The sequence below is a fragment of the Schistocerca gregaria genome, chromosome 2 (genome assembly GCF_023897955.1).
Source record: "Schistocerca gregaria isolate iqSchGreg1 chromosome 2, iqSchGreg1.2, whole genome shotgun sequence".
Lineage (NCBI taxonomy): Eukaryota > Metazoa > Arthropoda > Insecta > Orthoptera > Acrididae > Schistocerca > Schistocerca gregaria.
Window position 1 is genome coordinate 1,026,252,441 of NC_064921.1, and position 23,830 is coordinate 1,026,276,270.

General features: G+C 44.5%; 1 protein-coding gene across 1 annotated transcript in view; it reads right to left on the reverse strand.

Moving 5' to 3' along the window:
- The window catches only part of LOC126335544 (leukocyte elastase inhibitor-like), a 119,115-nt gene that overhangs the window by 11,717 nt on the left and 83,568 nt on the right, over positions 1-23,830 (reverse strand). The window contains exons 2-3 of the mRNA XM_049998932.1: positions 17,025-17,375; positions 1,784-2,179 (exon numbers count right to left, since the gene is read on the reverse strand). Coding sequence (XP_049854889.1) covers positions 1,784-2,179; positions 17,025-17,366 — 738 coding nt within the window. The 5' untranslated portion in view covers positions 17,367-17,375. The remainder of the gene's footprint in view (positions 1-1,783; positions 2,180-17,024; positions 17,376-23,830) is intronic.

The window sequence follows — 23,830 nt, forward strand, 5'->3', positions numbered from 1 at the left end:
TTTGCATGGTTTTTCAGGACCACTTGTGTGTTATTTATTACAGGTAGCTTGTCATCTGCAACCAAAAGATGTTGATGAGAAATTTTTTTCGGAGCTAACATATCATTTTATGGTTTATATGTGATTTATTTCTCACCATATTTCACGCCTATATTCATTGTTATTTACTTTTTTGTGTGCAAGCCCTTTTCTCTCAGCAGACGCTGGGACTTCTGATATAAGACTCTGACATGAGACACGTACGTAACCGTCCTGTCTGATCAGTTGCATCCATTGACGTCCACTGTGGATTCCGAGAGACTTGGGCAATTCCAGCAGGACAAAGCGACACCCCACACGTCAGAATCGCTACAGAGTGGATCCAGGAACACTATTCTGAGTTTAAACACTTCCGCTGGCCACCCCAGACATGAATATTATTGAGCATATGTGGGACGGCTTGCAAAGTGTGCTGTTCAGAAGCGATCTCCATACTCTCGTACTCTTCCGGATTTGTGGACAGCCCTAGTGTAATTTCCCTCCAGCTCTACTTCAGACATTAGTCGAGTCCATGCCACGTCGTATTGCGGCACTTCTGAGTCCTCACGGGGCCCCTACACTATATTAGGTAGGTTTACCAGTTTCTTTGGCTTGTTGCGGCCACATGTAGTAAGTGTTGCTTCACGCAGTGGAGAATGGCAAAACAGAGGCAGCCAGCGATCGCAGCATTGCGAAGTAAGCGTGGCACAGATAGCCTTGCTGACAGTTGCAGTCTACCGACAAGCTGACGCAAGGACGCACACATACTGAGCGCCAAGCGAAGCCTGGAGAGTGCTGAGTAAGGAGAAGTGAGGCCAGCACGCTAAGTTACGTTGCAACACACTGCGGGAGTAATAACAAAAAGCTGCTACCGAGGGTAAAAAACGCCCTCCTGCCGGATATAAATAGTGGAGCGCAGGCAGCAACGGACAGAAGCCATTAGGAAGCAGTTCGGATCTGAGGACGGACGTGGTCTGCGTCCGAATGTTCAATTTTCGTAGGTGACGATTCCGAAGTCTGTTCCAGCTCGCAAGAGTCATCCGTTCCCCGCCAGATGTCAACTTCAGCTCTGGGGGTCGGCCCGAGTCCGGTCGGCACCGTGGCTGACTAACTACAGCGAGAACTTCCAGCAGGACCGGCCGGAGCGCGGTCTCGGTCACAGGCGTCGCCGGGGTCTGACGCCCGGACTTCACGGCAACCAGGCCGCACGGCGCGTGGACCATCCATGACGGGACCTGGCTGACATCGTGACTGATGGCTTCCCAGCCGCCGGTGCAGCAAGCGCCGGCAGCTGACCTCACGGCGACGCGTTCATCTCAACCACAGGGCATCCTGGCTTCAGTGGAGCATTGGTGGCCTCGGTGTGCGTTGCACGCATTGTCGGAGAATTTCCACAGCAGCAGCCAGGCGGAGGGATCCCACGGCTGAGCAACAACGACGAGGGAGAAATTGTAAAGAAAGTTCAATAAATAATTGTAAAACTCCACGCCGTCTCAGTCTTTGGCACAGCCACTGTGTATGCTGCTAACATGTACTGCAGAAGTCGTAGCAAGCAGTGGCCGTCTGTCGTAACTGGCTCTTCAGCGTATGAATCCATAGCAACCGCAATACAAACACGCAAAACAAAAACACTACAAGCTTATGCACCAGCCTAACAAAAAAAGCTTGACTTTTCAATATTTGCAAGCTGCAGAACACCACAGGACGGAGACAGCATCAGTCTCGACCATCCAGAGCAGATCGCACAACTCGGCTACAGTTTTACCTGGCACTTGAGAGTGGTGTCGTGGACGTAGAGGACGTCGGACTCGTGCTCCATCATGTCGACCTCGAAGGCCTCGGTGTCGCTGACGGTGAAGCGGGCGCGGTGCGTGCTGGAGACGGGGAACTGGTGACGCCAGGCGGCGTTGAAGTAGAGCGCGCTGGCCGCCAGCAGGCCGCTGCTGGCCTGCAGCGCCGGCGGCACCACCGACCGGATCTGGCCGCGCGTCCTGTCCGACACCCACTGGTTGACGAAGGCGGCCGCGTGGCCGGGCCGGCCCGCGATGTCCAGCGCGAACACGTCGCTGGCCAGCGCGCCGCGCACCTCCTGCGCGTACCGCGGGCTCAGCGCCAGGCTCTTGTCCAGGAAGATGGCGTTCGCGATGTTCGAGATCACCGTCTGCGGCACAACCGTCGAGATCACTTTTCGATTATTCCGTATTAACATAAGGTGTAATATATTAATTCTCGACGGAATGTGCAAAAAATAGTATATACGTGTACCGGGTGATCAAAAGGTCAGTATATATTTGAAAACTTAAGAAACCACGGAATAATGTAGATAGAGAGGTACAAATTACGACACATACTTGGAATGACATGGGGTTTTATTAGAACCAAAAAAAAAAAAAATTTCACAACATGTCCAACAGATGGCGCTGGACAGCAAAATGTCAGTGACTGCGCATGACAATCGTGTATAAAAGCAGCTGTAATGAGAGAGGGAATCCCATCCACAACACAGATTCCTACACCTTCTTCCCCTCCACCGGCGTGCCCCAAGGTTCCGTCCTTTCCCCTCTTCTGTACCTCTTATATACTGTGGACATGCCGCCGCCTTCACCCCCGTCCACCTTCTCCAGTAAGCCGATGACACCGCCTTCCTTGCCCTCGCCCCCACCCTGCAGCTCTCCCAACATCTCCAGTCCCATCTTGACCGATTCACCACTTGGTGCAACCAGTGGTTTCTCAAAGTCAATCCTTCCCAAACCCAGGCGATCAATCATTGTAGGCAAAACCACCCCTTCCTTCTGCCTCCTCGACTTCTATGTCACCATCTATGGCCTTCCTATCGCCCTCACCCCCACCCTTAAGTACCTTCGTGTCACCCTCGACCGTCGCCTCTCCTCGACCCCACACCACCGGACAATCCAAGCCAAGGCACACTCCTGACTCCATCTCCTCAAGCTCCTTTCTGGCCATGCATGGGGTCTGGACCCCTCCACTATCCCCCACACCTATAAATACCTCATCCGCCCTATCCTTTGCTATGCCCACCCTGCCTGGATCTCCGCTCCTCCTACCTTTTACAAATCCCTTCAGATCCTCGAACGCCATGCTTTTCACCTCGCCTATCGCGTCTCCCCTCCCCCACGTGGATCATGTATGACATTCCATTCCCCCACCTCCTCCTTTTCCTCGAACAGATACGGGTCCTGTACCCCTCCCGTAAACTCAATCCTCCTCACCCGCTTGTCTTTCCCCTCCTCTCCCACCCCCGTCTGCTGCTGCGCCTGTATTTCCATGTCCCACCTGCTCTCCATCTCTCCACTCTCCTTACCCTCTCCCAAGGTGGTTTCCGCCAGCTCCCCCTCCCTAATGTTGCCCTCCTCCCCTCCATCTAACCCTCCCACCAACTTTGATGCTCCACTCCCTCTTCCTGTGTTTGTTCCCATGGGCACCCTCTCCCCCTTCTCTCTCCCTCCCCCTTCCTCCCCCGGGCTTCCCCTACCCCCATACCTTCATTCCTCCATTCCTCCCACCATCTCCTCTGCCATTGGCATCTCTGCTCTCCCCTCTCCCTCCCCCACCACCTTCTTCCCCTTTTGGCAGGTCACCAGACTCGTACACGTTAAGTGGACATTTGCACACCGAAGATCATCGCCATCATTTCCTCGTGTGTGTACCATCGTGTTTGTGATTTAGTGTTTTTCGCCACCACGCTCCTTCGTTCACTTGTACTGTCTCAGTCATCAGTGTTTGTGGACAGTGCCAGTTCTTCGTGTTCTTTTTTCGTCGAGTGTCAACGGCTTCGTGTTTTTAAATTTTTGTATCTACTGTTTTTAACCACCAATCTGTTACTTTTCTCTCTTCATTGTCTCTTTTATTGTAATGCTTGTGGCTGAAGAACGGAGTAGATTTATCCGCTGCCAGCCACCGTTGGTATCAGGTGAAAAATAACAATAAAAAAAAGAGAGAGACAATCAGATGCGCCAGCAGTCGCAGCATGTTGACATTACCTGAAAAGGCCCTTTTAGTGAAGCCGTATTATCAGAATGGGGACTGTGCTAGATCAGCGTTACGATCCTATCGCCATAGGAAGGGGATTCGAACGGGGAAAGGTCCATTGGCAAATGCAGCTTTGGCGAGAATGATTTCGAAGTTCGAAGCTACGGGTTGTTTAGACGATAGACCCCATAATGGCCGACCGGGCACAAGACGTAATGCTGCTGAGACAGTTCAGCAAGAAATGGAGACTGTAGCGGGTTCGTCTATGCACAGGGAAGTCTGCGCTCATGCAGTCGCACGTCGCACTGGCATTCCATACACTACTGTTTGGTTGGCACTGAGGCGTACCCTCCGATGCTATCCGAACAAAATCCATCGGCATCATGAACTGTTACTTGGCGATTTAGTGAAGCTGAGGGCATTTGCGGTGTGGGCGTTTTAAAAGATGGCGGAAGATGACGATTGCTTGAGTAACGTGTTGTGGACCGACGAAGCTCATTTCACGCTCCGAGAGACTGTCATCGCCCACAACTGCAGAATTTGGGCTACCGAAAATCCTAGAACTGTCGTGGAAACTCCACTGCATGGGTTGGAATTACCACATATACCGTTATCGGGCCTTTTTTCTTCGACGAAATGCGTGATTCTGGTTTTGTAGCTGCTACCGTGACGGGCGAGAGGTACGCCGATATGTTACAGAATCGCCTCATCCCCAGCCTGGCTCATAAACACCTGCTGGAACGTACGATGTTTATGCAGGATGGCGCTCCACCCCATATTGCAAGACACGTGAAAGATCTCTTGTGCGCGTCATTTGGTGATGATCGTGCGCTCCGCCGTCACTTTCGTCATGCTTGGCCTCCCAGGTCCCCAGACCTCAGTCCGTGCGATTATTGGCTTTGGGGTTACCTGAAGTCTCAAGTGTATCGTGATCGACCGACATCTCTAGAGATGCTGAAAGCCAACATCCGACGCCAATGCCTCACCATAACTCCGGATATGCTGTACAGTGCTGTTCATAACATTATTCCTCGACTGCAGCTATTGTTGAGGAATGATGGTGGACGTATTGAGCATTTCCTGTAAAGAACATCATCTTTGCTTTGTCTTACTTTGTTATGCTAATTATTGCTATTCTGATCAGATGAAGCGCCATCTGTCGGACATTTTTTGAACTTTTGTATTTTTTTGGTTCTAATAAAACCCCATGTCATTCCAAGCATGTGTGTCAATTTGTATCTCTCTATCTACATTATTCCGTGATTTATTCAGTTTTCAAATTTATACTGACTTTTTGATCACCCAGTATATACAAACTCACTTGGTAACGTTATGATAAGAAAAGCATATCAAGACAGTTCAAAATTAGACACTACAAAACAGTTGTATTACCGGTAGCACTATATGCGTCAGAAACGACCACAATTGGAGCATCAGACATTATGGAGACAGAAAAAATAGATCGCAAAATGTTCAGGAAAATATTCGGACCAATACACAAAGATGGCATATGGATGAAAAGACCTGCAAATGAGTTATACCAACACACTGAAAGACTCACAGACGTGATCAGAAAACGCAGACTAAATTTATACGGACACATACAGAGAATAGACAACACCAGACTTACAAAGAGAATCTTTGATGCAGTAAGACATTCAAGCCTTAAAACAAATTGGTATCATGAACTAGAGGAAGACATAAGGCAGATGGGGATCAACAAACAAATGATAAAAGACAGAAAGGAATTCAGGAGCAAAATTAGGAACGCGAAATTTATGGTAAATGAGAAGAGGAAGATGGGAGCGTTATGGACAGAACAAAGGAAACAAGAGCGTATTCAAAGGATGAAGAGATTTTGGGAAGATAAAAGGAGGAAAGGAAAGAAGTTATATTGTGTCATCACGAGATATTTGAGTTGACTCACTGTCCATAAAGGCAAAAATGATACGAATGAATGTATAACATTTAAGGGGTCATTGTACGTGAAATTCGTTGAAATTTGACATTTTCTATTTTCTACTCTATAAAGTACTTTGGACTTTCCTGATCATTTTGGTATATAATACAGTAAAATCAGACAATTGTGAGGCCTTCAAATAATGTTTTGAATGTTGACGTGTGACTGTCAAATTTCGCAGCTACGCATATACTGCCACATTTGAGCACTCATATCTTGGGAACTACACAGTCTAGAAGGCTGTGAATTGCTAAATTGCTTTGTTTTGTGCCTGCTGCTACATCTCAGAAGTTGGCATTATGAATAAACAATTATACGTAAGTAATACGTAATTACAGGAATATTATGGGAAGGCCATTAGAGAAGATGAAAAGAGCTGCATGGCGCACTTCTTTCATCGAGTATCAATCGAAGAAAAGCCATGTCATGCTTTGTGTCCGTCTCCACCAAACACTTGGTAAAAATATAGGCAAGCTGAATTTTCTGGCACCTGGAAGAATTTACACATAAGCATTCTCTTCCTTTGCTACTAATGAGGGCAATCAAACCTATTTCCAGAGATTTGGCAAATCCTGGCCTCCTAAAGAAGTGTTTACATGGGAAGACCCGAATGTGAATACGTACTTTAATAATGTTGTGTGGTGCCGTGTGCCTAAAAATGTATTTGTTGACCTTATGCCGACCGTGGTGGCCGAGCGGTTGTAGGCGCTTCAATTCGGAACCACGCGACTGCTACGGTCGCAGGTTCGAATCCTGTCTCGGACATGGATGTGTGTAATGTTCTTGGGTTAGTTAGATTTAAGTAGTTCTAAGTTCTAGGGGACTGACGACCCTTATGACTCTAAAGTCAGCACTGTCTGATGCTGTAATAACTTTTAATGGTGGGAACTGTGAAAGACTTAAAGTTTTGTAGAAGTTAGGGGCAAGATTTGTACAGAACACAGCTAAAGGACTGCATGAACCGGATGAGCTTCGTGTACGTGAAGCAGGGTTAGCTGCTCAGCAAATGACAAAAGCAGCAAGAAAGAAAAGGAGGAGGCAAGCACTGGGCTGTAGTGGCACTGAAGAAGACACAGACAATGGGCCAGGGCAATCCTAGTGTATAAAAGACGCAGAAATGTAAGTCTTTATAAGAATTTGTAATAAAAAAAGTTTTAAGCTTCAGGAGCTCTGAAGTACATTTTTTGCAACAAATGACTCGTTTTCTGAAGAAGTACTGAAGGTAGAGACACGAAATTTTTACAGCTTACCAAGTGTGAGATTTAACACATATGGAACTAGAATAAATAACACCCTGAGTTGTTTTGTTTTTATGTTCGTTTATTTACGAAATTCGGTCCAAAAATTGGGTGTTTGAAAAAAAAGGATAACATGCCCCACAATACAATTTTAGTAATAATTCTAGTTCAGTGTATCTAGAAAGGTGCATTCAATAATTATCGAATATTTTAAGATGGTGCCTTAAAAAGTTTCCAAGATAATGGGTCACAAAATTCGATAATTTAAATTTTTAGGCAACATAGTTGCGTGGAGATAGCAGCGATTTGTTATAATCAATCAAAATGACAGTCACAATCGCGTTATTAATTTTGTCGCCAACCGGTTTCAACCCGCGATGGGGTCATCTTCAGGGCAATTTACACCTCTGGTCGCTCGCTGGAGTTGTCACCCTGCCTGTGCACGGTTGATAGTGGAAGCGTGGCAGATAGGCAGTTCGACTGGCAAGTGGATGTGGCTTTCTGTCAACACGAGACATCGCCCCGGCTAGAAAAGTGGACGCCTATGCCTTCGTTCATCCATCGGACGCATCGCAGCAGGAAGCGAGGAAGTGCTTGCTGCAGTGTGGTTTCTTTTAGGACAAATTGAAGGCAGTATGAAGTGCTTACTTGTGCCATCTTTTCATGTAAACCGTCGAGCTTGTGTTGGCATACTAAAGAAAGTAAATGTTTATATTGGTGAAACACGGCGAAGCCGCTGTTAGGCCTGAAAGTAGTAGAGCAGTGTTTTATTTGATTGATTTGTGTTTTAGTGGTAATTTTACCTGTTATTGATGGTGCTTTTCTGTGTGTCCGTGCTGTGCCATCACAAGCTGTCACACAGCTGTGACAGTTTGAAATGCCATACGAACAGAATTTTGGCGACCCATTGAGGGCGGTGTCAGTGACACAAACGTTGGCATGAGACGCCGTTCGAGACCAGCTGGGCACGTAGGGCAGAGCTTGGAATGACCGACCGAGTAACATCAGAGGGAACCCTGGAGTTCCAGCAAACAGCCTAAAAGGACGGGCGTCCGCGGACGTCTTCGTAGTTGTGACCTAGTCGGCAGTCAATAGGAAGAGTGTGTTGTCTGGACAATGACACACCAGGTGCTGTTCGCTGTAGAGCAGTCTGTTCCTGGCGGTTCCTGGAAAGCACCAATTGGGGATGTGTCTCGAGCTGTATGAGTGTTGCCATACACATCTGCCCTTATTTCTGCTGAAAGCCGTTGTTATTTCTCTCTCTTATATGGCTGGTACGCTAACGGCCTTGCCGCAGGGGTAACATGGGTTCCCGTCAGATCACCCAAGTTAAGTGCTGTCGGGAAGGGCCAGCACTTGGATGGGTGACCATCCGGTCTGCCGAGCGCTGTTGGCAAGGGGGGTGTACTCAGCCCTTGTGAGGCAAACTGAGGAGCTACTTGATTCAGAAGTGGCAGCTTCGGGAGAGCGGTGTGCTGACCCCTCCATGTCTGCATCCAGTGACACCTGTGGATTGAGGATGACAGGGCGGCCTGTCGGTACCGTTGGGCCTTCCAAGGCCTGTTCGGACAGAGCTTAATTTTATATGACTGGTACTGTGCTTGTAGGAAAGAGCAGAAAGTAGTTATTGGTGTGTGGATATGGGTTCTAAGTCAGTGCACGGATGAATGATGTGACAAGTTATGGGATAGAGATACAACAGATATACAGATAGTGGTAGTATCACGTACACGAGGTATAAAAAGGCAGTGCATTGGTGGAAATGTCATGTGTACTTAGACGATTCAAGTGAAAATGTTTCCGACGTAAATGTTTATATTGGTGAAACATGGCGAGGCTGATGTTAGGCCTGAAAGTAGTAGAGGAAATTAACAAACTTTGAATGCGGAATGATAGTTGGAGCTGGGTACATGGGACATTCCATTTCGGAAATCCTTAGGGAATTCAATATTCGGAGATGCACAGTATCAAGAGTGTGTCGAGAATACCAAATTTGAGGCATTACCCCTCACCAAGGACAAGCAGCGGCCGAAATCCTTCACTTAACGATCGAGAGCAGCCGCGTTTGCATAGAGCTTTCAGTGCTAACGGACAAACAACACTGCATAAAATAATCACAGAAATCAGTGTGGAACATATGATGAGTGTATCCGTTAAGTCTGTAAGTAGGCTGTTTAGGTTTTTTTTATTGATAACACCGCCGCCACGTAGCGCTCTGTATGAAAAATCACTGGCTGTACCCTGTGTGCAGTCTGTGGCTGGTTTGCATTGTTGTCTGCCATTGTAGTGTTGGGCAGCGGCAGCTGGATGCTAACAGCGCGTAGCGTTGCGCAGTTGGAGGTGAGCCGCCAGCAGTGGTGGACGTGGGGAGAGAGATGGCGGAGTTTTGAAATTTGTAAGAATTGGTGTCATGAACTGATATATATATATTATGACTATAAAGGTAAATACATTGTTTGTTCCCTATTAAAATCTTTCATTTTCTAACTGTGCCTATCAGTAGTTAGTGACTTCCATAGTTTGAATCTTTTAGTTAGCTGGCAGTACTGGCGCTTGCTGTATTGCAGTAGTTCGAGTAACGAAGATTTTTGTGAGGTAAGTGATTTGTGAAACATATAGGTTAATGTTAGTCAGGGCCAATCTCTTGTAGGGATTATTGAAAGTCAGATTGGGTTGCGCTAAAAACTATTGTGTGTCAGTTTAAGCACATTCGTGTATCATTGTTCAAAGAAGACGTTTCACATAGACCAGTCTTGTATAAATTTTTCAAAGGGGACGTTTCATATGTCGACCCTTAGCCGAGGATACCTCACTGGAATCTTCTGATTTTTTCTTGTAGTTTGTGTAATTAGTGTAGCTTTTGTTTATTGCTAGCGCGTAATCATAGAATTTCCTTTGTAGTTGCAGTCTTTCATTGTTGTACAGTAAAACAGTTGTGGCATGCATGTAGTTTTGCACAAAGTATTTCGCAGCTGCGCTTGCAATTAACTAGATATTATTTTCAGTGATATGTTAATGTGTTCTCTTATTTTTGCTTTTCAAATTGTGCTTTTTTTGTGTTGTCGTGTGAAATATTGTGACAATAATGGCGTGTGAAAAACGTAATACTAGGCTCCAAAGTAAACTGAGAAATGACAGTGAAGTCGAAAGCAGTGTGTTAGCGCCACCATGTAATGAATTAACTAATGTTCAAAGTAGTAATTTGGTAATTGTGCATAGGGAAATGGAGCGGGTTGCAAATAATGGTGCAGGCAGTGAAACAATTAGTGAACAGGAAAGCGTTATCGATCGATCGGTCGGCAACAGTTCGCCTCAGGATTCCGAAATGACAGGACACAATACTGCAAATACTGTACATTCAGGTTTTGCGTCCTCACCGTTTTCTCAAATAAGTCAAGACACATTTTCTGTTTTTCAAACTGCGAATATTGCCGGTGCAAATGCATTGCCGAATAGGACTAAGGAACATGTTTCAGACACCAGTGCATTGTTATTACAATTAATGCAACAAATGGGACAAAAGCTTCAAAAGTTAGACACAATGGAACAAAATCTTCAAAAGTTACACACAATGGAACAAAATCTTCAAAAGTTAGACACAACGCTTGAACAAAATCAGAAACAAATGGGACAGAATCTTCAAAAGTTAGACACAATGGAACATAATCTTCAAAAGTTAGACGCAATGGAACAAAATCAGAGACAAACACAGCAAAAGCTTCAAAAGTTAGACACCACACTTGAACAAACACGTGAAGATTTAACTAATGAGTTACATAACATCGAATCGAAATGTCAAAAAGTCTGTAATGACGTAAAAACACAAATTTGTGAGCAATTCCAACCTATTTTTTCGCGGCATGAAAATGCATTACAGAATCACGAAAGAGCCATAAAAGAACTGCAAACTATTGTTCATGAAAATCATGAGACCTTGCAAGCTAAAATTGACTCAGTTGCATCTACCGATTCGGTTACGCAACTTGCAAAAACTCAAGCGAACTTAAAGGACACAGTAGATACTCTGAAAATTGGTTTAGAAAGACACACAGAGGAAATAATTTCACTGTCGGATAAAGTAGCCGAACTTTCAGATCAGTTCACTAACTTATCTACGAAGGTAGATGATGATCTGAATGACACAAAACCTGTAGCCTTCACTGACACTGAAGAGTATGAACAAATTAGGAAATTCAAACAGAATCGAAATCAAATCAACACACAGTACAAAAGAGAAATGCGGGAAGTACAAGATCAGTTGGCTCAAGTAATACAAGAATTACATATTTCAGAGGACACTCGCGCCCCAGTATGGGAAGAGGGACATAGCAATACAGAACAACCACAAAATAATAACACAGGGCATTTCGGAAATCATGAAAGTAATTGGCAAGGTGCACCGAATTTTGAGATGGAACCGCCGATACGACGTAACAATGACCGATATGCTACCCGCCGACACGATGATTTTGACTATAAGCTGTTCATTACTACACGTAAATTCAAAACATTTAAGAATTCTGGCAACGACATTCATCCACAAGCGTGGCTCCATCAATTCTCTCATTGTTTTCCTCCCAACTGGTCATTACAGCACAGATTAGAATTTATGTGTGGCTACTTGGAGAATGAACCAGCTGCAAGAATGCGATCGGTCATTCACGATTGTCACAGTGAAGGAGAGTTTTATCATGCCTTCCTCTCACATATGAAACGTCCCCTTTGAAAAATTAAACATGACTGTGCTTAAACTGACACACAATAGTTTTTAGCGCAACCCAATCTGACTTTCAATAATCCCTACAAGAGAATGGCCCTGACTAACATTAACCTATATGTTTCACAAATCACTTACCTCACAAAAATCTTCGTTACTCGAACTACTGCAATACAGCAAGCGCCAGTACTGCCAGCTAACTAAAAGATTCAAACTATGGAAGTCACTAACTACTGATAGGCACAGTTAGAAAATGAAAGATTTTAATAGGGAACAAACAATGTATTTACCTTTATAGTCATAATATATATATCAGTTCATGACACCAATTCTTACAAATTTCAAAACTCCGCCGTCTCTCTCCCCACGTCCACCACTGCTGGCGGCTCACCTCCAACTGCGCAACGCTACGCGCTGTTAGCATCCAGCTGCCGCTGCCCAACACTACAATGGCAGACAACAATGCAAACCAGCCACAGACTGCACACAGGGTACAGCCAGTGATTTTTCATACAGAGCGCTACGTGGCGGCGGTGTTATCAATAAAAAAACCTAAACAGCCTACTTACAAGTCAAATGGTTCAAATGGCTCTGAGCACTATGGGACTTAACATCTGAGGTCATCAGCCCCCTAGAACTAGAACTACTTAAACCTAACTAACCTAAGAACATCACACACATCCATGCCCGAGGCAGGATTCCAACCTGCTAACGTAGTGGTCGCGCGGTTCGAGACTGAAGCACCTAGAACCTCTCGGCCACAGCGGCCGGCCGTTAAGTCAATGCGTTAATGCTGTTAATGGGCAACGCAAGTGCCTTTGCTAAAAGCACAATACGGCCTGCAGCGCCTCGCCTGGGATAGTGACCATATCGTTTGGACCGTAGACGACTGGAAAACCACGGCCTGGTCAGATGAGGCGCGATTTCAACTGGTAACAGCTGATGGTAGGGTTCGAGTGTGGCGCAGACCCGACGTAGCGATGGACCCAAATTGTCAACACTGTGCCAGCTGCTGGTAGCTCCGTACTGGTGTAGGCTGTGTTTACGTGGGTGGACTGGGTCCTGTGCTCCAACTGAACCGATTATTTGACTCGAAATGGTTATGTTAGGTTTCTAGGAGACCATTTGCAGACATTCGTGCTCATTCATGTACTTCATGTTCCCAAACAACAACGATGTCATGTTACTGGACCACAGTTGTTGCATTGGTTTGAAGAACATTCTGCACAATTCGAGCGAATGATTTGGCCAATCAGTGGAAACGCTTCGGACCTCCAGCGACATGTGGCACACCGCTGCTAGAAGAGAAGCAAATTATTTTGCCTTCTCTATGGCGAATCTAATTTTTTCCCGTCAGGTCCCATGACGTTTCCTCTGTTGAGCAATTGCAGTTGTTTTTCTGCCCCATGGTCACTTATTTCGATATCTGTCCTTGATGTTCGTGTGGTGATGTAAAGGAGTTTTTATGCAAAACTGGAAATGTGTCATAACATTGTATACGGCTTTTTCTTTCAAACGGTGTTTATACCCAGTTAAACAAATTTACCATAAAACAATCTCAAGTACCTGTAATTAACAGGTTTTCATTTAGCAGTCAATCCAAGTCGTAAGTACATGATCGAATGATATTAAGCAGTATGTTGTTGTGTAAATCATGGAATACTTCTAGATAAGCTCAAGTACTGTGGTATGAATGGGACAGCGCTCAAATGGTTTAAATCATACCTAACTGGAAGAATGCAGAAAGTTGAAATAAGCAGTTCACATAATATGAAAAAACTGATGATTTCCCAAACTGGGCAACAATCAAGAATGGGGAGCCGCAAGGTTCGGTCTTGGGTTCTCTGCTGTTCTTAATTTATATTAATGACTTGCCATTCTATATTCACGAAGAAGCAAAGCTTGTACTTTTTGCCTATGATACAAGTACAGCAATCACACCCAACAGACAAGAATTAACTGATGAAATTGTAACTGATGTTTTTCAGAAAATCATTAAGTGGTTCTCTGCAAATGGGCTCTCATAAACTATGACAAAACACAGTATATTCAGTTCCACACAGTAAATGGAATGATACTCTTAATAAATAAAGACTTCGATCAGAAATCGGTAGCTAAGGTAGAATATTCAAAATTCCAAGGTGTATGCATTGATGAGGGGTTGAACTGGAAAAACACACTGAAGATCTGCTGAAACATTTGAGTTCAGCTACTTATGCTGTTAGGGTCATTGCAAATTTTGGCGATATAAATCTCAGTAAATTAGCTTACCACACCTTTTTTCATTCTCTGCTTTCGTACGGCATCATATTCTGGGGTAACTCATCATTGAAGTGTCGTATTCATGACCTATGGAACAAGTACTAATGTAACATAATCTGATAGCTCGTTGACGGTAAGTGCAGAGCTTTCCATTTTTTCCAACGTCATCATTTTGCCCGATAAGTAGCTGAAAACATCTGGACTGCATTGTGTTTTCCCAAAAACCAGCCGTGAAAGTTCAACCGTCTATTAGTCGTGTTGAAAAATTCTGCTCCACCCGTGATATAACTGAGCAATCTTGTTAAGTTACATTAAGAAATTGGTTTAATTGTTGAAAGAGACTAGTTAACAACAGGAAAAAGCACTCTTATTTTAAATAACGGCAGAAATATTGTCTGTAGAGAGATACAGCTCCCGTTAGGAACTTAAAATTTGTTATTTATTACAGTCACAGTTGCAAAGTGAAACAGGTGATTACAGGTTTCGGTCGTCGGGTGACATCTTAAGATTTTTTTCCGGTTGGTTACAGTGTACACCTGCCTTAAAATTAAAATCCAAAATTCTTAAAATTAAAATACAAGGCAACGTGGTTGACAGCTTACACTCTAACCAACTTGAAAAGATCTGAAGATGGGCACTAACGGCTGATATCTGTAATCAACGGCTTTACTTCGCTACAGTGACTGTAATGAGTAATCAGTTATTAGGTGCTCTGTTTTTAGTCAACATCGGAAGTCTATATCCAAACATAGATGTTGTGATGTTCTAAAGAACTCATTATCTATTAAAACATCGATGTTTAAACTCCCAACCGCGGTATGCTGTAAATATCGAATATCATTGTGCATCCCTATTTCGAACAATTATTTCCAGGTACACCGAAGAAGCAATGAACAAAGCGTAAATTTTTTTGAAGAAGAGTAAGAGCGTAAGGGGAAAAGATTCCAATGTTTTCTTCTCAGTCCATATGGCAGTCTTGGCTTGTTTAGAAGACATGTTCAATGGATGACATACCCAGCATAGACTATGGGTTAATAAATCGCCACACACAGAGGAATAGTACAACCAACCGCCACCAAAGAGGAATAGTAGACTACTATGTGTCGCCACTGAGGATATCAGGCTACCAACCGCCGCCGCCGACCATAGTAGCCTACTGACCACCACTGCCAAGGATAGTAGGCTACCGACTGCCACTGGATACCGACCTTTGCCACTGACGATAGCTGGATACTGACCACTGCTGCCGAGGATAGTAGGCTACCGACCATCACCACTGAACATAGTAGGCTACCAACCACCACCACTGAGGATAGTAGGAACTGACCACTGCCACCGAGGATAGTGGGATACAGACCACTGACGTTGAGGATGATACCCTACGAACCACTAGAGCTGAGGCTAGTAGGCTATCGACCACTACCAAGGTGGTAAATAGGCTACTGACTACTGCCACAGAGGACTGTGGGCTAGTGGCTGCCGTCACAGAGGATAGAAGGCTACCACCTTCTGTGACAGAGGATAGAAGGCTACAGACAGCTGCCACGGGGTAAGGAGTATGGTAGGCTACCGATTACTGGAGGATAATAGGCTGTGAAGGATAGTAGGCTACTGACCGCCACCATGAAAGACAGTAAGCTACCGACCACCACCATGAACCAAAGTAGGCTACTAACTACCATCACAGAAGATGGTTATCTAACAAATACCTCCAGGAGGATAGTAGGCTACTGACTACTGCAATGGAGGATAGTAGGCTACTGACTGCTGCAATGGAGGATAGTAGGCTACTGACTGTTGGAATCGAGGATAGTAGGTTACTGACTGCAGCCATGGATTGTAGTAGGCCACTGACTGCTGGCATGGAGCATAGTAGGCCACTGACTGCTGGAATGGAGCATAGTAGGTCACTGTCTGCTGGTATGGAGGATAGTAGGCTACTGACTGCTGGCATGGAGCATAGTAGGCCACTGACTGCTGCCATGGAGGATAGTAGGCTACTGATTGCTGGCATGGCGAATAGTAGGCTACTGACTGCTGGCATGGAGGATAGTAGGCCACTGACTGCTGGCATGGAGGATAGTAGGCTAGTGATTGCTGGCATAGAGAATAGTAGGCTACTGACTGCTGGCATGGAGGATAGTAGGCCACTGACTGCTGCCATGGAGGATAGAAGGCTACTGATTGCTGGTATAGAGAATAGCAGGCTACTGACTGTTGGCATGGAGGATAGTAGGCTACTGACTGCTGCCATGGAGGATAGTAGGCCACTGACTGCTGGCATGGAGGATAGTAGGCTAGTGATTGCTGGCATAGAGAATAGTAGGCTACTGACTGCTGGCATGGAGGATAGTAGGCCACTGACTGCTGCCATGGAGGATAGAAGGCTACTGATTGCTGGTATAGAGAATAGTAGGCTACTGACTGTTGGCATAGAGAATAGTAGGCTACTGACTGCTGGCATGGAGGATAGTAGGCCACTGACTGCTGGCATGGAGGATAGTAGGCCACTGACTGCTGCCATGGAGGATAGAAGGCTACTGATTGCTGCCATGTAGGATAGTAGGCTACTGATTGCTGGCATGGAGGATAGTAGGCTAGTGATTGCTGGCATAGAGAATAGTAGGCTACTGACTGCTGGCATGGAGGATAGTAGGCCACTGACTGCTGCCATGGAGGATAGAAGGCTACTGATTGCTGGTATAGAGAATAGTAGGCTACTGACTGTTGGCATGGAGGATAGTAGGCTACTGACTGCTGCCATGGAGGATAGTAGGCTAGTGACTGCTGCCATGGAGGACAGCAGGTACAGTTCTCAATGAGGCGAGTGCTAATTCACCTTAGAGGAGTTGATGGCGCGCAGCGCGTCTCCCAGCTGCACCCAGTAGGTGCGGTACGAGGTGGAGCCCTGGCCGAGCAGGGCGGCGAGCTGGTGGGCGGTGGGGCCCTTGGCGCCCACTTGGAGCGCGGCCAGCACGGTGGCGATGCCGAGCGGCGACAGCACCACGTTGTCCTGCCCCGGGAAGGCGGTGAGCAGAGTCGTGGCCAACCCCGCTACGCCGGAGCTGACGTCCGTGTTGCCCGCGCCACCCGAGTTGGCCGCCGCCGACGAAGGGGCGCGGAACACGTACGCCGCGCTGGGCGCCCACAGCGCCAACACGACCAGTCCCACCACTCTCATCGTGAGCTCCTGCAACAGACCAGCAGGGTGCAGTCAGCGGGCGAAGCCTGCGTGCTTCACAGCTGGCGGCAGCTGTTCACTGATACAGGCGAAACAATGAGCTCAGAATCAAATTCAACTGCAGGCAAAATTAACATAAAGGAAGTAGTGTCAGCCTGTGTTGAGTACGAGGCCGGAGTTTACCACTTGTGCCACTCCGCACATCCCTCTTTGATAGATCATTAGACGACACCTGTTAGTATACCTTTGTGGCCCATTCAGCCTGTTTATATACACATCAAAAAATGTTTTGCATCACCTCAGTTCCGAGAGTTCCGGACCTTCTACAGAAAATTTGAATAGAGATCGACATAAAAATCATTTCCGCCCTTTTTATTGCTGATGAAAACCACAAATTGCATGTTGTACCACCATGGAGCGAGACCTTAAGAGGTGGCGAACCAGATTGCTATACCTCTAATACACAATAGCTTAGATTGGATTAGATTAGATTAATACTAGTTCCATAGATCATGAATTTGATATTTCGTAATGATGTGAAACGAGTCAAGTTTTCCAATACATGGCATAATTAAGTTAATTTAACAACATAATTAAGTTAATATAACAACGTTTTTATTTTTTATTTTTTTAAATTTTTTAAATAATTTTGTTGTTGCTTTTTTTCTTTTTTTTCTTAATTTATATCTAAAGATTCCTCTATGCAGTAGAAGGAGTTGTCATTCAGAAATTCTTTTAATTTCTTCTTGAATACTTGTTGGTTATCTGTCAGACTTTTGATGCTATTTGGTAAGTGACCAAAGACTTTAGTGGCAGTATAATTCACCCCTTTCTGCGCCAAAGTTAGATTTAATCTTGAATAGTGAAGATCATCATTTCTCCTAGTATTGTAGTTTTGCACACTGCTATTACTTTTGAATTGAGTTTGGTTGTTAATAACAAATTTCATAAGAGAGTATATATACTGAGAAGCTCCTGTGTATATCACTAGATCCTTAAATAATTGTCTGCAGGATGATCTTGGGTGGACTCCAGCTATTATTCTGATTACACGCTTTTGTGCAATAAATACTTTATTCCTCAGTGATGAATTACCCCAAAATATGATGCCATATGCAAGATATGAGTGAAAATAGGCGTAGTAAGCTAATTTACTAAGATGTTTATCACCAACATTTGTAATGACCCTTATTGCATAAGTAGCTGAACTCAAACGTTTCAGCAGATCATCACGTCCTCTTACATTGATGCATGCCTGTATGCATGCGTGGCACACTATCCACAAGTTCATCAAGGCGCTGTCGATTCAGATTTTCACATTCCTCAACGGCGATTCAGCGTAGGTCCCTCAGAGTGGTTAGTGGGTCACTTCGTCTATTAACAACTCTTTCCAATCTATCTCAGGCATCTTCAGTAGGGTTCATGTCTGGAGAACATGCTGGCCGCTCTAGTCGAGAGATGTCTTTATCCTGAAGAAAGTCATTCATAAGATATGCACGATGTCTAACGCGTTCAGCCTGACCGGGTTGCCTCCAAACACGTCTCTGACGATTGTGAGGCTGAAGGCATATGCCACACTCATCGGTGAAGAGAAAGTGATGGCAATCCTGAGCGGTCCATTCGGCATGTTGTTGGGCCCATCTGTACCGCGCTCCATGGTGCCGTGGTTGCAAAGATGGACCTCGCCATGGACGTCGGGAGTGAAGTTGCACAACATGCAGTCTATTGTGCATAGTTTGAATCATAACACGACGTCCTGTGGCTGCACGAAAAGCATTATTCCACTGCAGTAGTAGCCCTTGGGCGGCCTGAGCAAGGTATATCACCGACAGTTCCAGTCTCCCTGTATCTCCTGCATGATCGAACAACATCGCTTTGGTTCACTCCGAGGCCTTGGTTCACTCCGAGGCCCCTGGACACTTCCTTTGTTGAGAGCTGTACCTGGCACAAAGTAACAATGCGGACGCGATCGAACTGCTGTGTTGACCGTCTAGGCACGGTTGAACTACAGACAACACGAGCCGTGTACCTCCTGCCTGGCAGAATGACTGGAACTGATTGGCTGTCGGACCCCCTCCGTCTAATAGTCGCTGATCATGCATGGTTGTTTACTTTCTTGGGTGGGTTTAGTGACCTCTCTGAACAGTATAAGGGACTGTGTCTGTGATACAATATCCACAGTCAACGTGTACCTTCAGGAGTTTTGGGAACTGGAGGGATGCAAAACTTTTTTTTTGATGTGTGTCGGTCGTATTTTATTAACAATCGTTTTAGGTGTTATATTGCACTATGTTGTGGTCTATCATTGATACAAGGTGACCATGTCGATACTGGATGATACCAGATAATCAAAATTATACATCTCATAGAGGGGACAAAATGCTTTACATTCTTCCGTACTTAGCTGATGTGCTGGCACCGTTCGCTCCATAAGCAGGAAAGAAGGTTCAGCACAGTGGACGTCAATATTTTGCCCCTCTACTAGATTATGACTACAGTTGTTCACTTGATCACCTGGTGTCTTTGGCCTGAAGATGGTGTAATATTACACTGAAATCGATTTAACTAAATAAGACCTACACATACAGCAGAAGGTGCCACTCATTATTTATATTAACGGAAGAGGTGAATGCACGTTTTCTTTTAGAGGTGTCCCAAGAAGAACGACCCGATTTTAAATAGAATTATTTATGAGGAAGAAGGGCTTAACACCAAGAAATTGCATACTAAATAACACAAAAGACAGAAGTTTACAAAAATCATTCATATATGTTCAATATGTCCTCCATTGGCTGCACGGACGACATCTAGCCGATAGCCGAATTCATTCCAAACTGAGCGTGTCTTCTGTCATTGAAGCCACAGCAGCTGATATTCTGGTTTTTAGTTCATCAATGTCACGAGGTAACGGAGGAATGTAAACACATTAACATATCCCCACAGGGAGAAATCACATGCTGTTAAGTCAGGGGACCTGCGCGAGACTGGATGCATGCTCCAGGTCAGCGCTCGTAGCGACATCTAGCGGATTTTTTTCTGAAACTCTAGACCATGCGAATTACATCTAGCGCTGTTTCATTTACCTAGTGACATTTGTCTCAATATTATTACAAGTTAAAACCGGGTAATTCTTTTTGGGACAGCCTCTGTTTTATTCTTACAGAATCTAAACTACACTCAGGACGTTGCTATTTGCAGATGAGTAGGTAATTATTTCTTAGAGTCAAAATAATCTACTAAAGTTTAGAACAATCATGTTTTGTGCAATAACAACCAGTTCTGTTCAGACAGCTCACCAAGTTTTTTTTTCTGTCTTCCTTCCTTCGAGCAGCAGTGCCTGACTGGGACCTGGAAAATTATGTGATAGCGATTTCAGTAATCCAGATGGAAGCCAAATTGAATCAGAATGCCTACATCAAATTACTGAACAGGTTTTCAAACTATGGTCACGGCTTCTAGGGGCGGTGGCGCCTTACAGTAGCGGCGTCGTGTACTTTCGTATGACAAATAATTTTGGATTGCTTGCTTTCTGAGTAAAGGATCAGCTTCTGCGCTAGTAGTGATATCTAGCGGGCCGGTGAGTAAGTGTTGTTATTATGACAGTTTGTAGATAGAAATGGAATCGTACTACGTGTCTCATTTGTTTTTATTTAGTAACTAACAGTTCTAAGTTTGTTTTGTCGGATACAGACTGTTTTTAATTGTTGTATGCCTTGTGTGATTTGTGTTTGCCAAAATGGACAAATTTCAACTGCAAGTACGAAACACGAAATTTAGAGTGTATCATGCAGTTCTAAAGATGAAAATGCAGGTAATATGACGAAAGTTACATGAATTTAGGTGTTATGTGTACTACTGTTGAAAATGGACAACGACTACGGTGTGCCATTTGTTTCAAATACCTAGCTACTGAAAGCCTGCTTCCTAATAACATGAAGCGACATTTGGAGTCAAACCAAGGTAGTTTACTAAACAAACTACGAAAACACTTTCAACTTACAATGTTGGCTACCGTGTAGCAAAGAGCAAGAAACCTCGCACATAACGCAGTACCTTATTTTAGATGCTGCTCCCGACATCGTATCTATTATAAGTGAGTCAGCTGTCAAGCAACTGGCAAGTGTGACTTTGTCAGACAGCGCCATTACTCGTCAAATACTCGATATGGCGGACGAAATTAATGTTCAGTTAGTTGAAAAAGTCAAAGGTAATGGTGAATTCGCTATTCAGTTGGATGATGCGTATCTAATTGGTTACGTGCGGTTTATACAATAAATTTCGTGAATATCTACTTTTTTGCAGGAAAATAGCTCTTGGAAAAAACGGAACAGACGCCTTTGAAATACTAGACTCTTTTGTGGAGAAAACAACACTGAAAAGCACTGTAGACATGATGGACGTCGTTAACGTCGGATTGCAAGCTCTGATGCGAAAGAAGCTCCTCATGCTGTTTGGACACACAGTTTTATTCGCCGAGAAGCAGTGGCATCAAAAATCATGAGCCCTGGCTTCATGAGGTTCTCCAATCAGTGATCGAAGTGGCAAATTTCATTACAAATCCGTCATTTAAATAGAGATGTTTCCAACAAATGTGCGTTCATATGGGGGGCTGAGTACGTTCTCAGGATTTATTACAGTGACTCGCGCAAATGTCTTAAAAGGGTCTATGAACTCAGGAATAAACTTTACTCTTGTCATGTTCAAGAAAAGCATTTGAGTTCCCAGAGGCTCGTAGACAGTGGCTTTGTTCTGAAGCTGGCGTGTCTTTGTGACATCTTTGAAAAAATCAGTTTATTGAATGTACGCCTTCGAAAGTAATGAGACCAGCACACTGTAACTGTAAGACAAAATTTCAGGCTACAGAAAGGCTATTGTGGAAGAAAAAGTTGTATGATAAAGACGTACAGTATGATTTCCCTACTCTTCACACGGTTTTAGAAGACAGTGAATTTCAGTTGAGTGAGGAACTGAAATTTGTGTCTGTTCAAAAATGGTTCAAATGGCTCTGAGCACTATGCGACTTAACTTCTGAGGTCATCAGTCGCCTAGAACTTAGAACTAATTAAACCTAACTAACCTAAGGACATCACACACATCCATTCCCGAGGCAGGATTCGAACCTGCGACCTTAGCGGTTGCTCGGCTCCAGACTGTAGCGCCTAGAACCGCACGGCCACTGCGGCCGGCATTTGTGTCTGTAAATCATTTAATTGAACTCAGTGATTATTTTCTCAAGTACTTTCCGGAAGAAGCTGATCAAAATGGTTCAAATGGCTCTGAGCAATATGGGACTTAACATCTATGGTCATCAGTCCCCTAGAACCTAGAACAATGAATTAAAACGTCGAGTCTCTTGTGGCAGTTTTACCGCATGGAAAGTAAAAATGTAATAAGCAATAATCTTTTTTCCTTTCATGTTTTTGTGGGGGGTCTCAGAGCGAAAAGTCGTGTAAAGGCTTGAAAGCATGTGTAAAGTTAGTGGCTCGTATCTAAGGGCTTTCATTCTCAGATAATGGATGCATATATTTTCGCTATTTGCAAGTCGTAAACTGAACTTCATTTTTGCTTCCGCCCCCAACTATTTCGAAGGTTAGTGGTTCTTGAGCCCATAATGGTTCTTTTCAGACGTTTAAGTGATACGTGTACCAAGTTTGGTTGCAATTGATCCAGTGGTTTACGAGGAGATGTGGAACATACATACATTCATACACTTTTAGAATATGTATGATTTCCAGTGAAACGCCTTGTGTTGGGAGAGAGAGAGAGAGAGAGAGAAAGGGAAAGGATGGGAGGGAAGGAAGGAAGAAAGAAAGATAGGAATTAAAAAAAATAATGGAGGGAAGAAGAAATTAAGGAAGAAACAAAGGGAAGGAAAGGAAGGAAGGAACTCATAATGGCAGCGATTCTCTTCCAGTTATTACACATACACCCTCGCTGTGACATTACGCGTTGAAACTAATAGTTTCTCAAATTCTAAATTCCTTAGGGATTCAGCTTCATCAGAAGTACATTGTAGTACATACATCGAAAAGCCACTAGCTTAAAGAAGCGACTGTCTCACATTTTGTCATGTAAAGCTTCTCCTGTGTCCATTCTCAAGCAGTGGAAGTATAAATGAAGAGTAGTACGCTTAACCACCGTGTGAATTTCAGCTCCCAGTTTCCACTCGGCTTACACAGAACATTGTCCAGTGAGCTGTATTTCCTCTTACCGCGTGTTTGCTCTAGCTCTTAGGCACGTTTCGCAAGAACTCTATATTTGTACTTGCTGCGATGCTTGCACAAACGTAATACGGAGTGAAGAGGCGCTTTCTGCTAACACACACGTGGATGTCCGTACAACACAACGAGAAAGATCCCACTTTTTCCCTTTGCTCTACTGATGACAACGAAAGGAAGAGCCTGGAAAGAATGAACAGGATGGATCCAAATAAACATAACGCTGCTATTGACTTAGAAAGTTAA